The sequence below is a fragment of the Passer montanus genome, unplaced genomic scaffold (assembly GCF_014805655.1).
Source record: "Passer montanus isolate IOZ18808 unplaced genomic scaffold, ASM1480565v1 scaffold233, whole genome shotgun sequence".
NCBI classification, from domain to species: Eukaryota; Metazoa; Chordata; class Aves; order Passeriformes; family Passeridae; genus Passer; species Passer montanus.
In genome coordinates, this window is record NW_024366959.1 from 168,520 (window position 1) to 190,326 (window position 21,807).

At 62.1% G+C, this 21,807-nt stretch overlaps 1 protein-coding gene across 1 annotated transcript in view; it reads right to left on the minus strand.

Moving 5' to 3' along the window:
- PLEC (plectin) overlaps positions 1-21,807 on the minus strand; it is a 95,568-nt gene that overhangs the window by 32,334 nt on the left and 41,427 nt on the right. The window contains exons 29-43 of the mRNA XM_039710855.1: positions 21,555-21,746; positions 21,198-21,250; positions 21,001-21,127; positions 20,738-20,921; positions 19,977-20,134; positions 19,306-19,484; positions 17,729-17,867; positions 17,284-17,640; positions 16,714-16,797; positions 16,499-16,603; positions 16,222-16,320; positions 11,262-14,642; positions 4,414-10,734; positions 3,761-4,030; positions 3,095-3,235 (exon numbers count right to left, since the gene is read on the minus strand). Of these exons, the coding sequence (XP_039566789.1) occupies positions 3,095-3,235; positions 3,761-4,030; positions 4,414-10,734; positions 11,262-14,642; positions 16,222-16,320; positions 16,499-16,603; positions 16,714-16,797; positions 17,284-17,640; positions 17,729-17,867; positions 19,306-19,484; positions 19,977-20,134; positions 20,738-20,921; positions 21,001-21,127; positions 21,198-21,250; positions 21,555-21,746 (11,790 nt within the window). The remainder of the gene's footprint in view (positions 1-3,094; positions 3,236-3,760; positions 4,031-4,413; positions 10,735-11,261; positions 14,643-16,221; positions 16,321-16,498; positions 16,604-16,713; positions 16,798-17,283; positions 17,641-17,728; positions 17,868-19,305; positions 19,485-19,976; positions 20,135-20,737; positions 20,922-21,000; positions 21,128-21,197; positions 21,251-21,554; positions 21,747-21,807) is intronic.

Consider the following 21,807-nt stretch of genomic DNA (forward strand, 5'->3'; position numbering starts at 1 on the left):
GCGGGCTGCCCGCGCACCGGGAGCGTGAGAGGCGGAACAAACAGCTCTGGAGCTGCCTGGCAGCAGCTCCCGGTGCCGCTGAGGGAGGCAGAACCCGCACTGCACCACCCCTGGGACTGGGGTCTGGGGGTTGCCTGGTGCCGGCTGCAGCGCTGGGGCAGCACCATCCCCCCTCGCCCCGTGGCCGGGGGATTCACCGCTCCGGCCGGCAGCGGCCCCGGCTCAGCCCGGTGGGGCACGGAGGCGGCAGCGCTTCACACGGGGCACAGCCGAGCCTCAGCGGCACGGCCGGGGGGGTCTCGGGGTCCCTGGCCATGAGGAGGTCCAGCGCCCCAGCGAGGGGTGAGGGCGTGGGAGAGGCCGGTCGGGCTTTGTGAGGAGCTGTACAGCGCGTTCCCGGCGCGGCGGGGGCCGAGCCAGCAGCGCCCGGGGCGGTGGGCACAGGGAGCTGGCAGCTGCTCCGTGCCAGCGGGGCCACGCTCGGGACAGGTCCCACCCGGCGGAGCACGGCCAGCACGGGGCGGTGCTGCCACTCACGCCCCGAAGGGCGGTGGGCAAATGCTGGCGGGGGACGAGGGACCCCTCCACGGCCGGGGAGGCACCGCGGTTCTGAGGGATGGTTTAGCTCGTGGGGGCGGGGAGGGTTAGCTCCAGCCTCCTCCGCAGCAGCCGGGCAGGATGACATGCAGGGCATTAAAATGGGGAATAGCGTGGAGTTCTCCATGGTGACGAGCTTGGCGCGGTCACTCCCAGCACAGGGTGCTGAAGGGGCTGTGGGACGGACAGGGGGTATCAGTGGGGCAGGGGGGTGGCACAGAGCAACACAAGATGATGAAGAGTGTCAGTGGACAGGGGAAGAGGCTGGCTCACCCCAGGAGCAGGCAGCCCGGATCCTGGGGCATTCCTCACCCTCCTGCGCCCCTTTGCCAGCCACCATGAGGGGATCCCACTGCCTCAGGCACACCAGGGAGGGCCCCCATGCCAGGAGCACAGGGTCGAAGGGGTGTGGGGAATAGGGTCCCCCCTGGCACATGGATGTGGGGAGCAGGGGTTTTTCTCACTGGGAAACAGAGTTGGACCCCACCAGTGTCAGAGGGATGAATGGTGAGGGGCTTCCAGGCCATGACATGGGACTGGGCCATGGGTCAGAGGGCTCTTGGTGGTCTCATGAGCTTTAGGAGATGTTTCTCACCCTGGGGGATGAGTCAGGAAGTTGAGAGGTAAGCAAGGAATATCTGGGGGAGCAGGGAACATCTGGGGGACACAAGGAAGTATCTGGGGGGGCAGTCAGGTGGGACAGAGCCCTGAGCAGCTTGTGTCATCTGGGGGAGTGTCCTGCTGTTCTGGGGCCTCTCCTGAGCCCCCCAATGGCTTCAGCAGCCTGCGACCCCCCTGAGTCCCCCTGGCCTGTCTGTGCCTAACGGCCTCATCCCACTGCCGGTGGGGACAGACGGACGCTGTGGTTAATTGCTGAGGGACAAAGCAATTAACGTCCTACCCAGCCACCGCCATCTGTCCCGGCCAGCCCCACCCGGGGCTGCTGACATGCTTGGCTGGTCCTGGCACGGTTGAGACCCCACCAGCCCCTGGACATCGCAGGGGTCCCGCAAGGTCCTGACAGCTCTGGCGCTCCTGGCACAGTGCCTGGGGCTCCTGGCACTGCTCTGGGATGATTCTTGTGCTCAGGGAGCCCAGTGGCACCTGCCTCACTGGGCTGGACAGACCCCTTGAGCCACCTGTGCCAGTGGCTGCACTGACATCTCCAGGTTTGCCAGGCTGAACGCTGCTGTCCTACCAGCGGTTGCCAGGCCATCACATCCCGAACCCCCTGAAGCCCCTCAGCCTCACAGCTGACCGCTGCCATCCACCCACAACAGCCCCCACTGCCCAAAGAGAGTGCCCACAGCACAGCCCACGCCGGGCAGAGGCCACAGCACCGGCAGTGGCAGCAGCACACGTGGGAACAGTGCCATGGAGGACAGCGTCCCTGCCCAGTCCAGAGCCCCATTGATGAAGGGACAGGTCTGTCCTCGTACAAGCAATGCTCGAAGCCCCCACGGCACCAGCAGCACCCGCTCCCCAAAACCAGGGGTCTAATGCTGCACCCACATTGACCTCACAGCAGTGTCAGCTGTGCTGCCAGCATGGGGCAGCTCTGGGGACAACCCCGTGGCCCTGCTCTGTGCCTGGCAGCACCATGGGTACACCCAGGCCCAGATCAGACCCCTGGCACCCCGACACACTTCACCACGACCTGCGGCAGCCCATAGAGCCCGTGGCATGAAGCTGCAGGAGGCAATGGGAGCCCACGGCCACGGTGGCAAGGCCAAGGGGCGAACAGACCACGCAGAGCTGCCGGCTGGTTTCAGAGGATTCTCCTTTACTGCCCTTGCAGGGGAGCCCTGGGTCCGCACTGCTCCTTTTACAGACACTTTGTGGTATGTACAAGTTTAGTGTTTTTCCCCAAAAAAGAGATGTGTTTGGGTAATCCGTGGACCCCCACTGTCCCGATGAGTGATGGTTGGGGTGTGGGGGGCCCTGGGAGTGGGGACTGTCCTGGAGCCGCGTGCAGTGGCACCTCATGCAAAGCCGAATGGGGTCATGAGAGCAATAATGACACCAGAGGCGGAGGGTAACATGACAGGATTTACAGGTGGCAGATGAGAGCAGGGGGGAAGGAGGAGATGTTCTGGAGATCCGCAGTGAGCCCGACACCACACCAGGAGGCCATCCCCAGGGAGGAGGGAGTGTGTGGGGCGAGTTGGGTCCAGGTGACCCTGTGGGTGCTTCTTGGGCCACTGGCTGCTCGGCCACTGTGGCCCCAGTCTCTGGCAGGGGACTCTGGCAAGTGCAAAGGGTGCGGGAGAACGTCCCTGTGTCCTCAGGTGCGGTCCCACCGGCCTCAGGGCGGGGGACGGGCTCCACGGCGGCGATGAGGGGAAGTGGTATGAATATCCAGCCACGCTACAACAAAGCGAACAGAAAAGATGGGATGAGACAGGGAGAACAATCCATGAAATGAAGCCATCAAGCCCGGCCGTCAGTGCCGCGCACCTGCTGTGGGACCGGGACAGACCGGGGAGGTCGGTGTTACCTGTGCAGGTGAGCACGGCCGAGCAGCTGCCACCTCTGGGGCTCCCCTCGAGCCCATCCACGACCTGCTGATGTCGGAGACCCAGCTCAGGAGCTCGCCCAGCGGCACTGGGAGGTCTTTGTTGGGACTGGAAAAAGACGTCTGCCAGAGAGAGAGCGCATTAGCGCCGGCATGGGGAGGAGCCAGGGGGGTGGAATTACCGCGAAGAAGGAAAAGAAAGATGTTTTTTACAGAAATTTGCCTATTTCTAACAAGAGTGTGTGCCAGGCTGCTACAGCATCCCATGGCCCACCCTGTGCTGCAGGGGTCCCATGGCCCTCTTGGCTTTTTTGAGGGTCAGGAAAACCCCCATGGCTCTGGGGGGTTCTGGGGGCAGGATCTGTGCAGACCCAGGCTGGGGCGTGGGCTCTGGCAGACACCTGCCAACGGGTCATGGAGCCACGTGAGTGTGAGGAAATCAACCTCGAGCAGAAGCACTTCCCAGATACACGCAGAGACTGACAGACAGACCGGCCGACCGCGGCGGGCGCGTCCCGGAGGACGGGTGAGCGGGTGGGCTGGCGGAGGCAGGCACGCAGCGAAGCCCCTCGGCAGGTGAAGTGGCGAGCGGAGGCAGGTCCCCCCGCATGGCGCGGAAGCACCGGGCAGCGCCAGCGCGGCACTTACGGTCAGGGCACCGGCTCTGCGGCGGCGTGGTGGTGGGGACGTGCCAGGAGGCCAAGGCAGGGAGATGGGGCAGCTCGGGGGGCTGGGGTGCAGAGCCCCCTCCTCGCTGCACTGAGGGTGCGTGGAAGGGGTCCAGGCAGCAGCTTCAGGGCTGGTGTGGTGTGTCTGGTTGTCCAGTGCCGAGGAGCTGGTGATGTCCTCCTCTGGCACGTTGGTTGCAGTGGGGTGCACCACAGGGCCAAGGCAGTCTCCTCCTTTGGGGTGCAGGGGCTGAAGCCGGCAGGTTAATTACAAAAGAATGCTAAGTGGTTAGATCCAAACGGGGAACTGTTTTCTTGGTGTCCGGCTCGGCTGCACCGTGTGCGAGCAGCGGCAGGATTGGCGCAGCCAGGAGCGGGAACGGTGTCCGGCTCCTGGGGCACAGGGTGGGGAGGGTAGTGTGTATTCTCTCTTGTCTCTTAATATACAAACACTGTCAGCACATTCGCATATATTAATTTATTAGTCTTGTCTTTTTGGTTAAACTTGAGGCACTGCTTTGGGAAAAGAGTGGAGGTTCAAAATTAAAAAAAATACTAGTGATTAGCCAGCAGCGTTGCCACATGCGGAGCGGGTGAGGCAGCGCCTCGGGGGGCTGGCAGGTCTCAGGCCACGTGGAGCAGGGGCCCAGACACCTCGGGGCACTCCCTGCTCGCCTCCCACCCGCAGCTTCTGGATGCGGCCAGGGCGAGGGCAAGGGCAGCCTCCTCCATGGTGCCCTGGGTACCCCCCGTGTATCTGCGCCCGAAACTCGAGGAGGAGTAGGAGGAGGAAGAGAAGGTCATGGAGAAGCCGGAGCTAGTGGCGTCGAAGCTTCCGCGCCGGGAGCCTGAGCGGGAGCCGGTGCGAGAGCCCGAGCGCGATCCGGAGGTGGAGCCGGCGCTGCTGATGTTGTAGGGACTGTAGTAGCCCTTGCTGGACTGGGAGGAGGCCTCCAGCAGCCGCAGGCCGGTCCCATCCTCAATCATGCTCCGGTCCATGGCGTCCTTGTAGGAGATCTTGAGCTTGGTCTTGGGGCAGGTGAGGTACTTGGAATAGGTGTTGACATCCCGCAGCTTCTGGGCAGTCCGTGCGTCAATGGTGCCCTTCTGCAGCGCCTCATCCAGGGAGACACGGCCTGGGGCATCGGGCTCGATCAGGCCCCCTGTCAAGTACTGCACCTCCAGGAACCGCTGCCCGGCCTCATAGTACAGCCAGCCCTTCTTCAGGGCCTGCGCCGCCGACATCTTTGTCTTGGTCCGCGGGTCCTCAAAGCCGTAGAAGGCCTTCTGCGCCAGGTTGATGCGGTCCACCATGATCTTGTCAACCAGGCCCTTGGTGACCGCATCAGCGACGGTGCATTTGTCACCGGTGTTGGGGTCGATGATGCCCCCGGTGCAGGCCTGGGCTTCCAGCAGCCGCTGCCCTGTGATGTTGTCCACCAGGTTGCGGCGCATCGCCTCCGTGATGGACACCTTCTCCAGAGTGTCCGTGTCCAGGATGCCTGCCACTGGCCCAGTCTCTTCGGTTGGGTCAGTCCACATGGAGATCTGAGTCCGTGACAGGGCTGGGCTGACAGTGTAGGAGGAGGAGGATCCAACTGAGGACGACCGCGACCGGAAGCCACCCATGTTGCCAGAGAGCATGTCAGCAAACTCAGTGATGGAGAGGGTGCCCGAGCGGTACTGGTCCAGGGCTGACTGGTCAATCAGACCCTTGCCAATGGCATCATCGATGTCATACTGGCGCCCCGAGCGCCTGTCGATGATCATTGACTTCACTACGCCATCGGAGGAGGAGGTGGTGATCTCCTCCCACTCGCACTCCTGCTCTGACAGCTCCAGGTAAGTCTGGTGGTCAATGAGGCCCTTACGATAGGCTTCATACACAGACATCTCCTTGCCTGTCTCTGGGTCAACGATCACCACACGGCGCTTGCGGACGGAGGACTTGGAGGAGGTCTTCCTCTCCCGCTTTTTCTCCTTCAGAGGCAGGAGGCAGAGGCCAGTCTCTGGGTCCGTGATGCACCGCTCCATGAGCTGCAGGTAGGTGAGGTTCTCCTCTGTGTTGGGGTCGAAGAAGCCCTTGGTGTCATCACTAGGGTCCAGCAGGATCTCATTCATCTCCTCGTCAAAGAGGCCTCTCTTGTAGGCCACCTCCACAGGCAGGCGGTGGCTCTCCTCAGGGTCAATGATGCCTCCTGTGGCAATCTGTGCCTCCAGCAAGCGGATCCCGTGGTCCTTCAAGATCAGACCCTTCTTCATCGCCTGGAAGAGGGAGATGAGCTTTCCGGTGTAGGGGTCCCGGTAGCCAGTCACGGCCCTCTCGGCAGAGAGCAGCTTGTCCTTGAACTCGGGGCCCACAATGCCCATGCGCACAGCTTCCTCCACTGTCAGCTTGAGCCCCTTGATCGGGTCAATCACGTAGCCCGTGGCCGCCTGTGCTTCCAAGAGCTCGAAGGCAGTGCCAGGCCGGATGATCCCCTTCTTCATGGCCTGGTAGATGGACAGACGCTCCTTTGTGGAGTCCACAAAGACGCCAGCGATGCAGCTGGTGCCCTCCAGGAACTTCTTCAGGTTCTTAGAGACCTCCTCGACAGAGGTGAGACCCTCCTGGAGGCGCTGGGCTGTGGCTTCGTCCATCACCTGTGAAAGGACCAGCTCCTCCACAGTGATCTGCTTCCGCAGGCCCCGGAAGGTGAGCTTCCGTGTGTCGCAGAGCGGGAGCAGGAGGAGCCTGGAGTTCTCGTCCTTCCGGCACCGCCTCAGCAGCTGCGTGTAGCTGAGCTTCTCATCTGTGGAGGGGTCCACGTAGCTGCGCACCTCGCTGGGCTCTGACAGCATGTCATACGTCTCCTTGTTGATGAAGCCCCGCTGGAGGGCCACCTCCAGGGGCAGGTGGAAGCCCAAGTGCGGGTCAATTATGCCGCCAGTGGCGATCTGGGCGTCTAGGAGCTTGAGGGCCTCTTCGCTGGGAATGAGATCCTTCTTCATGGCCTGGAAGAGAGAAATCTTCTGTTCACTGTAGGGGTCCCTGTAGCCGGTCACAGCTCTCTCTGCAGACAGGAGCCGGTCGTGGATCTCTGGCCCCACCACGCCCTTCCTGACTGCCTCATCAACAGTCAGCATTTCATTCTTCGTGGGGTCGATCATGAAGCCGGTGGCTGCCTGGGCCTCCAGGAGGGAGCGGGCCACTTCAGAATTGATCAGCCCCTTCTTCAGCGCCTGGTAGACACTGAGTGTCTGTTTGGAGGAGGGGATGTAGATGCCAGCCACACAGCCCGACCCGTAAAGGTACTTCCAGACAGTCTCCACATCCAGGAGCTCCCGGAAGGTTTTGGAGCCCTGTTTCAGGAGGTTGTAGATGTCCTGTGTGATGATCTTGGCCTCATAGAGGTCCTCAGCTGTGATGCGGCGCCGGACATAGTCATAGGATGTTAGATTCTGCTGCCTGATGATCTCAGTCTTCTCGATGATCTCGATGATAATGATGATCATGCGCTCCTTGGACACGCGGCCCGACTGGAACTCCTCCATGAGATGTTTACGCTGATCCTCGGGCAGCAGGTCTGAGTGCATGACATCCCACAGTGACATGGAGGAGCCTGCCCGGCTGCCCACAGGGATGTCCACCTGTGTCTCCTCAAACACCTTCCTTGTCTCTTCTTCTGTGTACATGTGAGTGGTTTCCACCACTTTTGGCTTCTCAGGCTCCCGCAGAGGCAGCAAGTATAGGCCCGTCTCGGGATCCTCGATGCACCTCTCCTTCAGCTGCACATAGGTGAGGTTCTCCTGCGTGTTGGGGTCGAAGAAGCCCTTGGTGTCATCAGTGGGGTCAGAGAGGGTCCGGTTCATCTCCTCGTCGAAGTAGCCACGTCTGTAGGCCACCTCCACGGGCAGGCGGTGGCTGTGCACAGGGTCGATGATGCCACCGGTGGCAATCTGGGCCTCAAGCAGACGGATGCCGTGCTCCTTGACAATAAGCCCTTTCTTCATGGCCTGGAACAGGGAGATGGTGTCGCCCGAGTAGGGATCCTTGTACCCCGTGACAGCCTTCTCAGCCGACAGCAGCTTCTCATGCAGCTCAGGCCCGACAATGCCAGCCTTCACCGCCTCGTTGACGTACAGTTTACGGTTCTTCACAGGGTCAATCAAGAACCCAGTGGCTGCCTGGGCCTCCAGGAGGACCACGGCGGTGCTGGGCCTCAGCAGGTTCCTCTTCATGGCCTCATAGATGTTCAGCTTCTCCTTGGTGGCCTCCACATAGACACCGGCAATGCAGTCGCTGCCATGCAGGAATCTCCTCACTGCATCTGTCTCAGAGAGGTCCTTCACTGATTTCTTGCCTTCCTTCAGCTGCTCGTACTGGGTTTTGCTGATGATGCAGGACTCCAGCAGCTCACTGGCTGGAACTGGTGCCCGCAGACCACTAAATGTCAGTTTCTCCTGCTTTTTGGTCTCTGCCTCCTCAATAATGGTGATCACAATCTTGATGATCTTCTCGATTGTCACTTTGCCAGTCTTGTACTGTCGGAGCAGCTCCCGCCTGTGCTCCTCTGTGAAGTATTCAGAGTGGATCAGCTCCCAGATGGTCATTGTCTGGCCCTTCATGCTGCCCACCGGGACCTCTATGGTTGCTTTGTCGAAGCACTCCTTGGCCTGGCTGTCGGTGTAGATCTCCTCCTGCTGTGACTGGATTGCCTTGTCAGACAGGGGCAGCAGGCACAGGCCAGTCTGCTTGTCGCGGTGGCAACTCTTCTGCAGCTGGGCATAGGTGAGGTGCTCCTGGGTGTTGGGACAGTAGAAAGCCTTGGCTTCATCTTGGAACTCAGTGAGAGCCTTGTTTATCTCTGGGTCGAAGTAGCCGCGCTTGTAGGCGACCTCAAGTGGGAGCCGGTGGCTGTTGACGGGGTCGATGATGCCACCAGTGGCAAGCTGGACGTCCAGCAGCCGGAGCCCCGTGTCGCTGGGGATGAGGCCCTTCTGGAGTGCTTGGTAGAGGGAAACCGTCTGACCTGTGTAGGGATCCTTGTAGCCAGTCACCGCCTTCTCTGCCGACAGCAGCTTCTCGTGGAACTCTGGCCCCACCACCTCGGCCTTCACTGCCTCATCCACGGAGAAGAGCTTGTTAGCCACAGGGTCAATGATGTAGCCAGTGGCAGCTTGTGCCTCCAGCAGGGACAGGGCAACCTCTGGCCTCAGCAGGTTTCTCTTCAGGGCCTCGTAGAAGGTGAGCTTCTGGCCCGTAGACTCCACCAGGACACCAGCGATGGCATCCGTGCCCCTCAGGTACTGCCGTACGGATTCCATCTCTGCCACATCCTTTACGGACTTCTTGCCCTGGTGCAGCTGGTTGTAGAGGTCCTTGTTGATGATCTTGCTCTCGAGCAGCTCGGCAGCGGGCACGGGGCCCCGCAAGCCCTCAAAGCACATCTGGCTCTTTTTCTCACTTTCCTCTACAACCGTGATGACGATCTTGATGATCTTCTCCACTGTGATCTTGCCAGTCCTGTACTGCTGGATCAGGTCCCGCCTTTGGTCCTCAGTGAAGTATTCAGAGTTGATGAGCTCCCAGATGGTCATTGTCTTCCCTTGGAACTTGCCAAATGGTGCTGTCACTGTGGCCTTCTTGAAGACGTCCTTGGCTTCCTTGTCGGTGTAGACCAGCTCTCTGCCTTTGGCTGCTTGGTCAGTGAGCGGCAGGAGGCACAGCCCTGTGTCGGGGTCAGTCACGCACCGCTCCATGAGCTGCAGGTAGGTGAGGTTCTCCTGAGTGTTGGGATCGAAGAAGCCCTTGGTGTCATCAGTGGGGTCAGACAGGACCTGATTCATCTCCTCATCAAAGTAGCCACGCTTGTAGGCGGCTTCCACAGGCAGGCGGTGGCTGTTGACAGGATCAATGATGCCGCCGGTGGCAATCTGGGCCTCAAGCAGGCGGATGCCGTGGTCCCTGACTATGAGATCCTTCTGCATGGCCTGGAACAAGGAGATCTTGTCACCTGTGTATGGATCCTTGTAGCCGGTGACAGCCCGCTCAGCCGAGAGCATCTTGTTGTGCAGCTCTGGCCCGATCACTCCCTCTCGCACCGCCTCGTTCACCGAGAGCCTTGCATTCCTCACAGGGTCAATGATGAAGCCAGAAGCAGCCTGTGCCTCCAGGAGCACCAGCGCTGTGCCTGGGCTGAGCAGCTTCTTCTTCATGGCTTCGTAGATGCTCATCTTCTGGTTGGAGGGTTTGATCAGCAAACCGGCAATGCTGCTCTTGCCCTGCAGGTACTTCTTGACATCCTCCCTCTGAGAGAGCTCGCTCACACTCACAACACCCTTTGCCAACTTGTCTAAGTTCTCCCTGCTCAGAATGCCTGCATCAGCCAGCTTCTCTGCTGACACCTTCTGCCGGATGCCGTCAAAGGCGAACTCCGGCTCCCCATTCTGGGCTAAGCCGTCCATTGCATCCCGGCCGTTGGGCACAGCCTTGATGTCCAGCAGCTGCGTTGTCGTAACTGCCTCCCCAGGCAGGTCATCTGTCTGGATCATGATCTCCCTTCTCTGGGCCAGGGCAGCCTTGTACTCCTCCTGCATCTGTTCGAGCCTCTCCCTCAGCTTCTTGTTCTCTTCTTCCAGAAGTTTCTCCTGCTGCTGTCGCTGCTTCTCCAGTTGCTGTAGCTCCTCCTGCTTGTGCCGGACATTTTCCTCAGCTTCCTTCTGATGCTTCTTGGCTTCCTCTAACATAGCTTTCAACTGCTGCTTCTCCTGCTCCATCTCCCGCTGCTGCCGCTCCTGCTCTGCCTTCAGGTTCTGGGCTTTGTTCACCTCATCCTTAAAGAGCTTCTCCAGCTTCGATTTCTCCTCCTCAATGAACTTCTCCTTCTGCAGCAGGGCATCTTTCTCCGTCAGGAAGCTCTGCTGCAGGAGCTGCGTCTCCTGACGGAGCTGAGCCTGCTGGGCCACCTGCATCTAGGGTGGGAGAGAGAACAGTGCAGTCAGACACCCAGGAGGGCAGTGGGGGACTGAGGGTGGGCTGAGGCAGGGGGACGGGTGGCAGAAGTGGCACGGAGGCACAGTAACCCACACACTCTCTACATCAGGTAAGAGCTAAGGAGCAGAGCCGGGGTTAGGGAGCCACACACAACATGGGGCGGGATGAGCAGGGGAAGGACACAAGGGAACCCCCAGCACTCAGGCTGGGAGCTGGGCACAGAGCGGAACACGACAGGACATGCCACAGGGCGGAAGAACCAGCCCAGGTGGTGGGGATCCCACCTCCATGGCTCCAGGGGTTTGGGGTCCTGCTCCGATGCTGCCTGAGGGCTTTGCTCCACCACCTCCAAGTCTACGCACATCCCTGACCTGCACAGGGTGTCCAGCCCCACCATCCCCAGTGATGGTCCTTGGGGACCGGCCCAGGGATGGTGTGGGCTGGCTGGGAAGAGGGATAGCCTCCCTGTGTACCACCACCACTAAGGGGACCCACAGCCCAGTACCTCCTCTGCCTTCTGCTGCAGCAGCGCTGCCTCCTGTTTCAGCTTCTCCTTCTCCTTCTCCAGGTCAGCGATGGCCTTCCGCAGCTTTTCTGCATCCTCATCACTCTGGTGCCGCTGGATCTCCAGGGTGTGCACCATCGTCATCTTCTCCTGTGTGGCCAGCTCAGTCTCATGCAGCCTCTCACTGATCTCCTCCGCCTGCTTTTTGAACCGCTTGGCTTCCTCCTCAGCCTTGGCCTGGGCCATGCTCATCTCCGCTACTTGCAGCTTGAGGCGCTCAGCCTCAGCTGTGATGTCCAGCTGCCGCCGGCGCTCAGCCTCCAGGGTCTTCTGGAAGCCCTCGGTCTCCTCAGCCAGGCGCTGCTGCATCTGCTCCTTGTCCTCCTGCAGCTTCTTGGCATGTTCCTGCGCCAGATCCTTCTGCTTCTGCAGCATTTCAGCCTCTGCCCGCAGCCGCGTGGCCTCCTGCACCGCCTGCATCTTCTCCTTCAGCATCTTCTCTGCCAGTGCCCGCTGCTGTGCCAGATCGTCCTCAGCCAGCTGCCGCATGCGGGCGGCCTCCTGTGCCTCCACGCTCAGCCGGGCCACCTCCTCTGCCACCTGCTTCATCTTCTCTGCCTCCTCTGCCAAGAACTTCTGCGTGTTGTCCTTGTCCTTGAGGATCAGCGCCTTGTTCTCCTCCTCGATGCGGCTCTTCAGCTTGGCCAGCTCCTCCATCTGCACCCGGACCTTGAAGAGTTCCTCCTCCACTTGGGCCTTCTGCCGGACGGCATCTGTCACCTCCTCCTTCAGCCGCTGCAGCTCCTCATCCAGGATGCCCTTCTGGTGGTCTGTCTCATCCAGCTGCAACTTCACCTTGGTCAGCTCCTGCTCCACCTGCGCCTTCTGCCGCAGTGTCTGCTCGGCAAACTTCTTGTGCTTCTCCATCTCGGCATCGGCCAGCTGCTTCTGCCGCAGGGCAGCCTGCTCTGCCTGTGCCCGTTTTGCTGCCTCCAGCTCGGCCTCCTTCCGCAGCTTCTCTGCGTCCGCCTGTGCCTGTGCCTTGGCCTGCGCCTCCTCCTCTGCCCGCTGCTTCAGCCGCTCTGCCTCCTCCACGCGCTGCCGGGACAAGCTGGCGTCCTGCTCGGCCTTGCCACGGGCAAACTCGGCCTCCTCAGCTGCCCGCCGGGCCCGCTCAGCCTCCTCACGCAGCCGGTCCAGAAGGCTCTGCTCCTGCTGGCGTGTCTGGAGCAGCTCCTGCTCCTTCTGCTGCACGGCAGCCAGGTGTGCCTTCTCCTCCGCTGCAATCCGCTTCTGCGCAGCCTCCCGTGCCAGCTGGATCTGCCGCTCTGACTCCTTCTCCGCCAGTTCCTTCTGCCGCCGCGCCTCCTCCACCATGGCCCGCAGCCGCTCCACCTCCTCCAGGGCCAGCCGCCGCTGCCTCCCGGCCTCCTCCTCGGCCGCCAGGATGGCCTGCACCTTCTCTTCGGCCTCGCGCCGGCGGCCCTCCTCCTCCAGCGCCAGCGCCCGCTGCCGCTCAGCCTCCCGCTCCGCCTGCTCCCGGCTGCGCTGCACCTCCTCTGCCTCCCCACGGATGCGGTTCAGCTCCCGCTCCAGCTCGCTCTTGCCAGCTGAGGCCCTCTCGAAGCTGGCCTTGAGGGCACGGATCTCCTCCTCCACCTGACGCCGCTGCCTCAGCGTATCCTCCACGAGCCCCTTCTGCCTCTCCAGCTCGCTCTCTGAGGAGCGCTTCAGCAGGGCAATCTTCTCCTCAATGTCCTGCTTGTGTTGGGCTGCCTGTTCCTCCAGCAGCTTGCGCTGGTAGGCCTCGTCCTCCGCCAGCCGCCGCAGACGCTCGTTCTCCGCCTCCTTCTCCTTCAGAGCAATCTCTGCCTCCGCCTTCAGCCGTGAGGCCTCGTTGATGGCCGCCAGCTTCTCCTTCAGGATGCGCTCGGCCTCGGCCCGTTGCCGGCTGGCCTCGTCCTCTGCCAGCTGCCGCTGCCGCTTGGCTTCCTCAGAGAGGGCGCGCAGGCGGGCGGCCTCCTCAGCCAGCTCCCGCAGCTTGTTGGCCTCTGCCTCCAGCCGCTGCTTGGACTTCTCGCTGCTGGAGCGTGACTCCTCCTCTGTCTTGGCCTTGCTCTCCAGCAGGACCTCCATCTCTGCCCGCAGCTTGGCCAGCTCCTCCTCCAGCTCTTTCCTCCTCTGGATGGCCTCGTTTACCTCGCCCTTCAACCGTGAGAGCTCTTCCTCCAGGAGCAGGCGCTGCTGCTCCCCATTCTCCATCTCCGCCTTCAGCCGGATCAGCTCCTGCTCTGCCGCCAGCTTCTGCTGGGCTGTGCCCTCTGCCAGCTCCCGCTGCTTTTCCAGTTCTTCCTCCGCCAGCTCCTTCTGCCGCACGGCCACCTCCTCTGCCTTGGCGCGCTTGCGGGCCTCGCGCTCTGCATCCTCCTTCTGCTTCTCGGCCTCCTCCTGTGCCAGTGACTTCTTGTGGGCCACTTCTTCGGCCTGCAGCCGCAGGCGCAGCGCCTCGTTGGCCTTCTGCCGCCAGTGCTCCAGCTCCTTCTCAGCCTCCTCCCGCGAGCGCTCGGCCTCCAGCTGCTGCCTCTTCAGCCGCTCAGCCTCCTCCTGCAGCTGGGCCACCACATCGTGCTCCTGCTGCAGTGACAGTTCCAGCTGCGCTGTCTTCTCGGCAAAAGAGAGCCTCTTGCTCTGCAGCTCGGCCTCAGCGCTGCGCTGGGCCACCTCCTGGGCCACCTGGATCTGCCGATCCTTCTCAGCCTCTGCCTGCCGCATGCGCCGCTCAGCCTCCTCCGCCTGCAGCCGCAGCTGCTCCAGGTCTGCCACTGCCTTCTGCTTCTCCCGTGCCGCTTCGCGCTCAGCCTGCACCTTGCGCTTCAGCTCCTCCTCCGCCTCCCGCTTCTTCTGGCTCTCCTCCTTCACCTGCCGGCGCAGGCGCTCGGCCTCCTCCTGTGCCTGCCGCTTCTGCCGCTCAGCGTCTTCGGCACGTGCCCGCAGCTCCTGCAGCTCTGTCTCCGCGCTCTCCCGCTGCTTCTCGGTGCTCTCCAGCTGCAGGCGGATGAGGCGGATCTCCTCCTCCACTTTCTTGCGGTTGTATTCAGCCTCCTCGATCAGCTTCACCTTGGACTTGATCTGGTGGTCCGAGTTCTGCCGCAGCTGCATCAGCTCCTGCTGGATGTTCTGCTTCTGCTGCTCGGCATCCACGGCCACCACCTCCCGCCGGGTGACCTCCTCCTGCATGCGGAGCTGCAGCTCCCGCGCCTCCGCCTCCGCCTGTGCCTTGGCTTTGGCGTGGGCCTCGGCCAGCTGCCGCTGCTTCTCCAGCTGCGCCTCCACCTCCGCCAGCCGCTTCCTCTCCTCCTCTTTCAGCTTCTCGGCGGCTTTCTGGAGGGGAAAGAGGGTGCAGGGGACAGAGAGGGGAGAGAGAGACAAATCACAAGGGATGCGATCGCGCCGTGGAATCGATGCTGGCCCAGGCACACACTGCCGAGACAGCCGAGGGGTGGCAGATGCGCGTGGAATGGCTTCGGCCCCTGGGCCACCACACGAGCCGGTGACGCCAGCTTCCAGAAGATGTGTGGCACGACAGGGGACACACGACAGCACAGGCAGACAGGCAACAGGAGCCAGACAGCAGCGCAGGAAGCCGCGTTCCAGAGAGAAGGGACAGAGAGCGAGCGGAGCCCAAGCGATGAAGACGATACGAGCAGCGTGCACATCACCACCCTGGCTCCCCTTGCGAGGGGGCTGGCACAGACAGCCCCTGCCATGAGGAAAGGAGAGAGACGGCCTGGGAGCAGAAGAGAGGGGAGCGGTGCGAGGGCGGTGCCAGCAGAGCCTTCCCTGCCGGGAAAGTCTCAACAGGAGAGAGCAGTTCAGCTGGTTCAAACCCCTCCCAGCCCTCTCCAGGCTACTGGGAGCAGGGCCTGCCAAAGGGCCAACGCAGCTGGCGCCTGGCTTGGGGCCGTGCCACAGCGCACGCACCACATGCACTGTGAGCGAGGCAGCCACACGCTCCGCAGGGCCTGGGCACAGGCAGCGCATGCAGGGGAGCCAGACCCCACACCGGACCCCTGGACCCGGAGCAGCACAGACGTAGAGGAGGGCGAGGAGGAGAGGGTGAGCCGTGGGGGAGGCGGAGGGTGCCGCAGGGAGAAGGCATGCGCAGAGTGAGTACCTGGTGCACGGCTGCCAGAGTCATCCTGGTTTTTTACCCTCCATTAGATCCCCACCAACACAAATATTCCCCAAGAAAAAGCACTGGCAAAGCGGCTCCAAGGGCAGAAACCAAGAGTTAGAGAGGTTACCCCGCGCCAGACCCCGCGGGCCAGCGCCCAGCACAGCAGCATGCGCAGGCAGGTGCTGACTGCACTACGTGTATCTGGGAAGTGCCTCCTACCACCAGTCACACCAGAGCCCCCAGTGCCCAGAGCCAGCGTGGCTCGGAGACCCACTCTACGCAGAGCCAGCAGCCTTGCTGCCAGGAGCCCAGCAGGGAGCAGGAGCTAGAGGCTGTGGGCCAGTATTAGTGATAGGGCCGGAGTCATGGCCATGAGCCAGTATTAGTCATGGGTCTGCAGCCACAGCCACGGGCTGCTGTTAGTGATGGGGCCAGGACTGGAGTCACAGCCTTGGGCCAGTGTTAGTGATGGGGCCAAGGCTGGAGTCACAGCCACGGGCCAGTGTTAGTGATGGGGCCGGGGCTGGAGTCACAGCCATGGGCCGCTGTTAGTGATGGGGCCGGGGCTGGAGTCACAGCCTTGGGCCAGTGTTAGTGATGGGGCTGGAGTCACGGCCATAGGCTGGCGTTAGTGGTGGAGCCAGACTCATGGACGTGAGCTACCACCAGTGAAAGGGCTGGAGTCATGGCCGTGGGCTGGTGTTAGTGACGGGGCCAGAGATCCTGTGAGCTGCGTTCCTTTTGGTTACACAGCTGGCCATGCCGCCCTGCACCGCTCCCTACCTCCTCGTCCTCCAGCCGCCGCAGTGTCTCAGTGATGAACTTGATGTACTGGGTGGTGAGCGTGGTCAGCTCACTGTACTGCGTCCGCAGGTCCACGTACTGTGGAGACAGTGGGTCAGCACAAGGAAGGGGAGCTTGCCCGCGGCCCGCCGGTACCCCAGCAACCACGGGGCTGCACGACCATGTGCCACAGCCCCAAATCCACCCCTTCAGTGAGCAGCCACGCCCCAGGAGCTGCAGGACATCCCAGGCCAGTGTCAGTGAGAGCCCCCCTCACCTCCTGGATGATGCTGTCAGATGCCGACTGCACTTTGGGCTTCTTGGCCGGCGATGCCACCGGCTCCACCTGTGCCTTGAAGCTCACCAGCTGCAGCTCGTAGTCCTGATGAGGAGAGAGTGATCAAAGCTCTGCTAGCCCTGGCTACGGTGCTGTGAGCCCACCCCCTGCAGGATGCTGTGCTGCCCCCCCAGCCCCCCAGGCAGCGGGCCCACCTTGATGGCATCGATGTACTGCTTGGCATAGCGCTGGCACTCCTCCACCTTCTCCTTGTGCTGCTCACACTCCTCCAGCAGTTTCTGGGGAGACATGTGGGGGTGAGCCCGGGCACCCCATGGCCACCCAGGAGCCCACCTCACCCCACCATGGCCAGGGATGGCCAAGAGCACCATTTGCCCTGCCATGGCTGGGAGCACCCCTCACCCTGCTACAGCCAAAAATGGTCAAGAGCACCCCCCATCCCATTGGGGATGGCTGAGAGCTCCCACGTGCCATGGCCAGGGACAGTCCCCCTTCTGCTGCAGCCACCCAAGAGCAAAACTCAACATGCCATGGCTGGAGATGGCCGGACACTCCCCTCACCCTGCTGGGGATGCCCAGAAGCACCCCTTGCCCCATTGGGGATGGCCAGGCACACCCCTCACCCTGCTGGGGATGCCCAGGAGCACCCCTCACCCCATGGAGGATGGCCTGGCACACCCCTCACCCTGCTGGGGATGGCCAAGCACACCCCTCACCCTGCTGGGGATGCCCAGGAGCACCCCTTGCCCCACGGCCAGCCCTACCTTCTCCTGCAGCAGCTGCTCGCGCACGGCCTGGCTGTCGGTGATGGGCACAGCCTGGATGGCCTCCTGGCGCTGCCGGGCGTCGCGGATCCACTGGCGCAGCGCGTCGCAGCTCTGCCGGTAGTAGCCCAGCTGGCGGCCCAGCTGGTCCAGCTCGCGCTGGCGCAGGTCAGCCTGGCCCAGCACGGCCTGCCAGCGCTCCAGCAGCTGCTGCACCCGCTCCCGGTACCGCTCCAGGTCCACGTCCCGCTCGCTGTGGCCGCGGACCATCCGCTCGTTGACGTCCTTGGCCTTGCCGAGGTCGGTCTCCAGCGTGCTGAAGAAGGGCTGGTGGCCCTCGGCCTGTGCCCGCAGCCGCTGTGGCAGACGGGCACTGGTCAGAGCCAGCCGCGGTGTCCCCAGCCACCCCCCCAGGTCCCCCTGGCACCCCCAGGGCCCCTGGTACCTTCAGCTCAGCCTTGCTGGCCTCCAGCTCAGCCAGGTCAGCGGGCACTGCCTGCACGTCCTTCAGCTGCTCCTCGTACTTGCGGAGCAGCTCCTCAGCGCCCTGCGTGCTCCGGATCACCAGCCCGATGGTCTTCAGCCTGCGGCACAGGGACGGGATCAGGTGGGAACGGGATCAGCTGGGAGCGGGATCAGCCGGGAGTGGGAGCGGGATCAGCCGGGAACGGGATCAGCCGGGAGTGGGAGCGGGATCAGCTGGGAACGGGAGCAGCTGGGAACGGGATCAGCTGGGAGCGGGATCAGCTGGGAGCGGGATCAGCTGGGAGCGGGATCAGCTGGGAACGGGATCAGGTGGGAGCGGGATCAGCTGGGAGCGGGATCAGCTGGGAGCGGGATCAGCTGGGAGAGGGAGCGGGATCAGCTGGGAACGGGATCAGCTGGGAGCAGGATCAGCTGGGAGCGGGATCAGCTGGGAGCGGGAGCGGGATCAGCTGGGAACAGGATCAGCTGGGAGCGAGATCAGCTGGGAGCGGGATCAGCTGGGAGCGGGAGCGGGATCAGCTGGGAGCAGGACAGATTAGCTGGGATCAGGATGGGAGCAGGAGCGGGATGAGAATGGGATGGGATCAGCCGGGAGCGGGAGTGGGGTGGGAGTGGGAGCAGGATTAGCTGGGATGGGAGCGGGCAGCTCAGCAAGAGCAGCACCGCAGACCCAGAAGGGAAGGGAAAGGGAAAAAGCAAAAGAAGGGGAAAGGGAGAAAAAGAAAAAAGGAAAAAAAGGAAAAAATGGAAAAAGGAAAAGAGGAAAAAAAATGAAAAAAGGGAAAAAGGGAAGAATGGGGAAAAGGAAAAAAGGGAAAAGGAAAAAAAGGGGTAAAGAAAAAAAGGGGAAAGGAATAAAAGGGAAAAAGGAAAAAAGGGAAAAGGGAAAAAAGGGAAAAGGGAAAAGGGAAAAGGGAAAAAAGGGGAAAAAGAAAAAGAGGAAAAAGGAAAAAAAAGGAAAAAAAGGAAAAAAAGAAAAAAGGAAAAATGAGAAAAGGAAAAAAGGGGGAAAGAAAAAAGGGAAAAAGGCAAAAGGAAAAAAGGAAAATGGAGAAAAGGAAAAAAGGAAAAAAGGCAGAAAGAAAAAAGAAAAAAGGAAAAAAGAGAAATGGAAAAAATCAGGAAAAGGAAAAAAAAGGGAAAAGAGAAACAAAAGGAAGAAAAGAAGAGGGAAGGAAAAGAAAGGGAAAGGCATGCTGGCTCTCTCCAGACTCCCCACGGCCTCCCAGCCACCCAGGCTCGTTTCCAGCCCAGGAGTGACGCGCCAGGGCTCACTCAAAAGGCAAAAGGAAAAAAGGAAAATGGAGAAAAGGAAAAAAGGAAAAAAGGCGGAAAGAAAAAAAGAAAAAAGGAAAAAAAGGGAAATGGAAAAAATCGGGAAAAGGAAAAAAAAAGGGAAAAGAGAAACAAAAGGAAGAAAAGAAGAGGGAAGGAAAAGAAAGGGAAAGGCATGCTGGCTCTCTCCAGACTCCCTACGGCCTCCCAGCTACCCAGGCTTGTTTCCAGCCCAGGAGTGACGTGCCAGGGCTCACTCACTTCTCCAGGTAGATGCTGGAGAGGCTGTACACCTGCTCCATCTTCCGCAGGGTGACCTCCAGCTCGGAGCGCAGGACGGGGGCCGAGCCCGCCTGCTCCGGCTGCGCCAGCACCTGCTCCGTCTTCTCGCTGACTTTGGCCAGGTTCTTCTGGATGCCCTCCAGCTCCAGGTGGGTTTGCTGCAGGGAAGGAGTCCCTCAGTCCTTGCTGAGGCCAGGGCCAGCCCCTGACAGAATGCTCCCGCTCTTGGACCCCGGGAGGAGCAGAGCAGGGAAGGCTCTGCAGCCCGTCTGTGCTGGTGGACAGCAGAGGTTTGGGTGGGATATTGGGAAAACTCCTGCAAAGGGCTGTCCTGGCACAGCTGCCAGGGCAGGGCTGGAGTGCCACTCCTGGGGAGATTTTACAGCCATGTGGATCATTTGGGGACATGATCAGGGGTGGCCTTGGTGGACTCAATGGGCTCTGAGCATTTTTCCAACCCAAACCATTCCCCCAGGCCCATCCTGGCACCAAGGTGTCCATCTGTGCGCACTACACGTGTCACACGCATGTCATACGCGTGTCACCCTGCACGTGGGGCCAGCCTGGGCTTGCTGGGGTCACCCTGGAGGCGGATCTTGGGGGGATCCACTGTGTTAGCTCCCCTGGGCTGGCACACGTGTGTCACACACCTGCTGCTCCGCCTGGCGCTGGGCGCACTCGCGCAGGGGGTCGGCCTTGAGGGGCAGGCGCAGGCGGTGCACGGTGCGGCTCTCGCAGCTCTCCAGCTGCAGCCGGATGTCCTTCAGCTGCGAGATGTAGCTCTTGCACAGAGACTCGTCCTGCTCTCCTGCGGGGACAGGGGGGCGGCTCAGTGCCCTGGGACACCATGGGGACACCGCGGGGACCCGCAGTGACACCGCGATGGCTCAGCAGCATGGGGACACCCTGGGGACCCAGAGCAGGGAGAGGGGACACCGCGATGGCTCAGCACCATGGGGACCCAGAGCAGGGAGAGGGGACACCGCGATGGCTCAGCACCATGGGGACCCAGAGCAGGGAGAGGGGACACCGCGATGGCTCAGCACCACGGGGACACTCTGGGGACACACAGAGGGAGAGGGGACACTGGGATGGCTCAGCACCCTGGGAACACACAGTAGGGACACCCTGGGAACCCACAGCACGGCCAGGGGACAGGGGGATGGCTCAGCACCATGGGGACCCACAGCAGGGAGAGGGGACACAGGGATGGCTCAGACTGTGGGGACAACACCGGCACCCATGGTGGGAAGGGGAGATGCAGGGATGGCTCAGCACCCTGGGGACACCCCAGGAACCAATGTGAGGAGGGGGGAGACTGGGACAGCTCAGCTCTATGGCGATACCCCAGGGACACCACAAGGACCTGGGGAAACCCTGGGGACCCCCACCCTTCAGAGGGGACACCCACCTTTCTCCTGGCTACGCAGCAGCAGCTCGTATTTGTGAGTGCAGGCGTTGTAGTCGCGCTCCACCTGCAGCCGGTCGTCGGGCTGGAAGCTCTGGGAGTCCTGGCTGTCCCGCAGGAACTCCTGGTAGTGCCTCTCCAGGCTGGACAGGACCTGACGCACCTCCTCGGCCGGCAGCGTGCGGAACTGGGGGGGTCACGGCCATGTCAGCCCCCGCTGGGACCCCCGGGACCCCCGTGCCGCTCCGGGACCCCCAGGAACTCACCGTGACGTGCGTCCAGGAGTGGATCTGCTGGATGTCCCGGGTCAGGTACTGCCAGGCGCGGAGGCTGCGCAGGTCCTGGTGCAGCTGCTGCCACAGCCCCAGCAGCTGCTGGTGGTGGCTCTCCAGCCTGTGGGGATGTGGAGTTAGAGGTGGGGACACAGGGAAGCCCGAATGGGGTGCAGGGGCACTGTCCCCACCTGTGCACGGCGTCCAGGGCCACCCACACCATGGAGAGGGGACACAGGGATGGCTCAGAGTGTGGGGACAACACGGGCACCCATGGTGGGAAGGGGGGACACAGGGATGTCTCAGCACCACAGGGACACCTTGGCGACCCACAGCAGGGAGAGGGGACACGAGGATGGCTCAGACTGTGGGGACAACACCGGCACCCATGGTGGGAAGGGGAGATGCAGGGATGGCTCAGCACCCTGGGGACACCCCAGGAACCAATGTGAGGAGGGGGAGACTGGGACAGCTCAGCTCTATGGCGATACCCCAGGGACACCACAAGGACCTGGGGAAACCCTGGGGACCCCCACCCTTCAGAGGGGACACCCACCTTTCTCCTGGCTACGCAGCAGCAGCTCGTATTTGTGAGTGCAGGCGTTGTAGTCGCGCTCCACCTGCAGCCGGTCGTCGGGCTGGAAGCTCTGGGAGTCCTGGCTGTCCCGCAGGAACTCCTGGTAGTGCCTCTCCAGGCTGGACAGGACCTGACGCACCTCCTCGGCCGGCAGCGTGCGGAACTGGGGGGGTCACGGCCATGTCAGCCCCCGCTGGGACCCCCGGGACCCCCGTGCCGCTCCG